Below are 3,383 nucleotides of genomic sequence, written 5' to 3'. Positions count from 1 at the left end.
AAGTGCTTACTATATCAGTGACTCTCTTTTATGGTCAAAACTTTAGCTTTGGAATCGAAGATGAGGTTTTCTTGAAACCTCAGTCTTGATAATGATAAACTTTAAGGTCAAGTTGTCTTGATAAGAATCCTTCTATCATTCATGGGAGCCTTCTTATCATTTTTACTTTTTATTTTCCAAAAAATGAGCAATCATTTACTAATTTTATCATGTTTTTATGTAGCCTTGCTCTGAAACCTCCCAACATCTTAAGAACAAAGCAAACTTAAATTTTCTGAATTAGAAGTCTTGAAATAGAAATGTCTCACTTCTCATCAATATGCAAGCTTTGGTACAAATTTATCTGGGTTAAAAATGGGAAACAAACACTAGACCAAAGAAATTAAAGAAGAATACAATAAGCTCAAAAGTCACTGTTTTATATACTTAATTAACCCTCCAAATATAACTGAGATACTAACATCACTTCAACTACGTACCTAAAAGTTCAAATTTGCCTCCACTATTTGTACTAAATTTACATTTCCCTCCTATTATAAGACCTTAAATTATATGAATCCATCAGGGCTACAAGAATTTCCCATGACTCGAGATCAAATTTGGTTATCAATATTATTCAGAACTAAAACTGGGAACCTTTTGTTATTGTCTATGTACGGGAATGGGCTCAATGAGTAGTGACAACACTCTATCCTTAGTTTCACCATCTTCAATACCATGTCCATCTCCATGCTGATACATGCACTGGGCCATCCTAGCAAAATTCGTTGCAATTCTAATAAAAGTTTCAGGTAATGGAGACTCTACAGCTCCATCTTCATTTAGCTTCTTCCATGTCCCTTCAATCAAATAGCTTATGTGTTTACGGGCGTCTTCTTCAGAAGCACCAGTTTCATACATGTAACACTGGATTGACTTGGGAACATCTCCTCTTTTCAACTCATCCTAAGACAAGGATAAAAAGACCATTATAATGTGTCTATGAACAGAAATTACAGAAATATACATTTATCAGGACTCGTAAGGAGATTGTGAGAGAGAGTAGCATACAGACCAGTGATGTTCCCAGATCATCTGAAAGCCTTGAAATCATTGATGACCAGCGGATAATATTGTGATATCTCTCTAAGGATTGCAAGGCCTCCTTGGTGATTGGATTTGTGACAAAAAAATAAGCGTGGACTAGTACTACAGGACCTGACATCGAAATCCATGCATTGCTAATGTATTCTTGTAGGGTTGGTTTATATCCACTGTAGTACCACTTTGCCTCCAGTAAGAAAGATTTACATAAGTCTGACCACTGAAGGATTAATCATAATAACATGAGTTAAGAGTACCACATGCATGTAAACAGCATATAATGGAATGAGTTCAGAGTTGCAGATAATACCACTTTTCTAAGATAGGAAATTATCTGTAAACCATGTTCCTTGAGAGCATCATAAGCCATTTCATTAGTGGAGTTGTAGAGAGCAAGGAAGCACAACTTCATGTATTCTGGAAGTGGATCCATTGCATTGATATCCCACCTAAATATGTAAAGAAGATATTTGAATTTTTAGAGCAGCTGACTAAATCAGAAGCATATGATGCATAGAGGATATGGGAAGACAGACAAACAGTAACCTGTCAACAGCATCTGTAAAAAGCTCAAGTTCATCCAATGTACCATAAACGTCGTAAACATCATCAATTATTGTTATGAATGTGCCAACCTTCGTGAGCATTCTCCTACAATATCCATACTGAGGCTCGAATATCACTCCCACAGTCCATAGGAAATTCTCCATCAGCCTGTCCCTAGCAAATTTCAACTTTTCTCCCAGGCGTGTACTCCTCCACCAGCTTTATAGGAGCCCAGAGAGACAATAAAAATATTCTAAGAGTATGATATAGAGTTTTTGGCTGGATCTCAAAACATTAAGAATGTTGATGAACTAATTACCTAGACATGTGTTTTAGATCCTCCTGGTGTGTGGCTTGTACCATATTGAAGTCCAATTTAGCAAACTCCAGCAAGATAGGATTCATGTCCTGTCTTTTCTCGTATATGTCTATGAACCACCTTGCCTCTAACCTTGGCATTCTCCAATGCAATGGAAGCTCTAAGGCATGGTTCACCTCAATGGCAAGATTTTGATCTATGTTGTGCTCAAGGCCCTTTCCAAGATGTCTGTGTGCGAAATCTCTGGCCTGCTCCAAGGTACTTTCTCCTTGTACACAAAGGTATGAAGCTTCGTACAAGCAGAGCACTCCCTTCATATCTTCACACAGGCATGCCTTAAAGATCCCTGTTTCGTCCTTGAATCTACTAAAAACATCTGCATTAATAAGAGTGCTTTCTAGTTAAGTACCTAATTTTATTTGGGATGAAGTCATAGCTTACACATCTGCAAAAAGCATTATAAGAGCCTCCAAAAGAAAAAGGGATAAACAAATAAGAGACCAATATTTGTATTGTTGCCTATAGTTCATTTAAATTTAAGTTCTTAACTTATTTAAAACAAACAAAATGAATAAGTGAATCCTACACAGCCACACCTTCAGGCACATCATAGCCATGCTGCCTTAACAGTCTAAATTCAAGAGCTGTTGCGTATAAATCATCTTTCTTCCACTCTTCGTGCTGATTGTACTGGTTGTATATGCTGTCCAATATTCTCTTTATTGCATCCTTGAAGTGATAATATAGTCCAAGCCTTTGCAAAACATCGATTAGCTCCAGCTGATCCAAAGGCTTCTTCACTTTCCCAAGCATTGGCTTCACATCTCTCTTTAGCTTATCAAGTCTTCTGATGTATATTTCTCCCTGCATACATAACCATGTATTTGTTAGTAGCACCAAGTGGAACATTAATAACTAGAATTAACCTGTTAGCAATATTCATGATATATAAACCTACCACATAATCACTTCTCAGTGACTGCACATAATCATAGTCCCAAATGGGAGGATGGTAGTTTGCAGTACGCCGAACAATGATTTCCTCGCAAGTGCTGTTGCCAATCATGGATTGGTTTCCTGGAGGAGAAGCCTTGCAACTGCTGGATCTTCTCATAATTGGAAGTCTTGTGTGAGTGATCAGAATAGGAATTGAAGCAAGCATGGAAAGAGCCGTGGAGATATGTTAGTATTTATAAGCATCTACAAAGGTTTCAAGCAACGCTTCCAAACCTAACTTTATAAATGATTTTCAAATTGTTCATTTCAAAAGATTTGAAACCACCTCGAATACTTTTACTATTTTGGCAATATGAGAATAGGACTTGGATCAAGTAAATCTAAAAAAGGGGTTTTGGAATAAATTTGTAACAAAGTTGTTTTAATTTAGACTGTAGAGGCCTATAAAAACATTTTTGGCCAGTATTGAATTGACTTT

The 3,383-nt window shown here is 36.7% G+C and overlaps 1 protein-coding gene across 1 annotated transcript; it reads right to left on the bottom strand.

Annotated features, from left to right (window-relative positions):
* Window positions 1-279: 279 nt before the first annotated feature.
* LOC132254994 ((-)-alpha-terpineol synthase-like) lies at window positions 280-3,129 on the bottom strand. Its single transcript, XM_059742259.1, has 7 exons — window positions 2,907-3,129; window positions 2,545-2,812; window positions 1,949-2,324; window positions 1,630-1,848; window positions 1,394-1,532; window positions 1,055-1,303; window positions 280-945 (listed from the first exon to the last, which is right to left on the bottom strand). The coding sequence occupies exons 1-7, from the start codon at window positions 3,108-3,110 to the stop codon at window positions 643-645; spliced, it is 1,758 nt and encodes a 585-aa protein (XP_059598242.1). The 5' UTR covers window positions 3,111-3,129; the 3' UTR covers window positions 280-642.
* Window positions 3,130-3,383: the final 254 nt, after the last annotated feature.

Source organism: Vitis vinifera, chromosome 13 (genome assembly GCF_030704535.1).
Source record: "Vitis vinifera cultivar Pinot Noir 40024 chromosome 13, ASM3070453v1".
NCBI lineage: Eukaryota > Viridiplantae > Streptophyta > Magnoliopsida > Vitales > Vitaceae > Vitis > Vitis vinifera.
The sequence above is the reverse complement of the archived record's forward strand: the minus strand, read 5'-3'. Positions and strand labels throughout refer to the sequence as shown.

What these genes read in the sequence shown, in the direction of transcription:
- LOC132254994 (XM_059742259.1), bottom strand. Translation starts at nt 3,110, where the DNA reads ATGCTTGCTTCAATTCCTATTCTGATCACTCACACAAGACTTCCAATT. An exon ending in CACTGAGAAGTGATTATGTG is followed by an intron (nt 2,813 to 2,906) that starts GTAGGTTTATAT and finishes TTATGTATGCAG; the next exon opens with GGAGAAATATACATCAGAAG. An exon ending in TTTACAGATGCTGTTGACAG is followed by an intron (nt 1,533 to 1,629) that starts GTTACTGTTTGT and finishes TTACATATTTAG; the next exon opens with GTGGGATATCAATGCAATGG.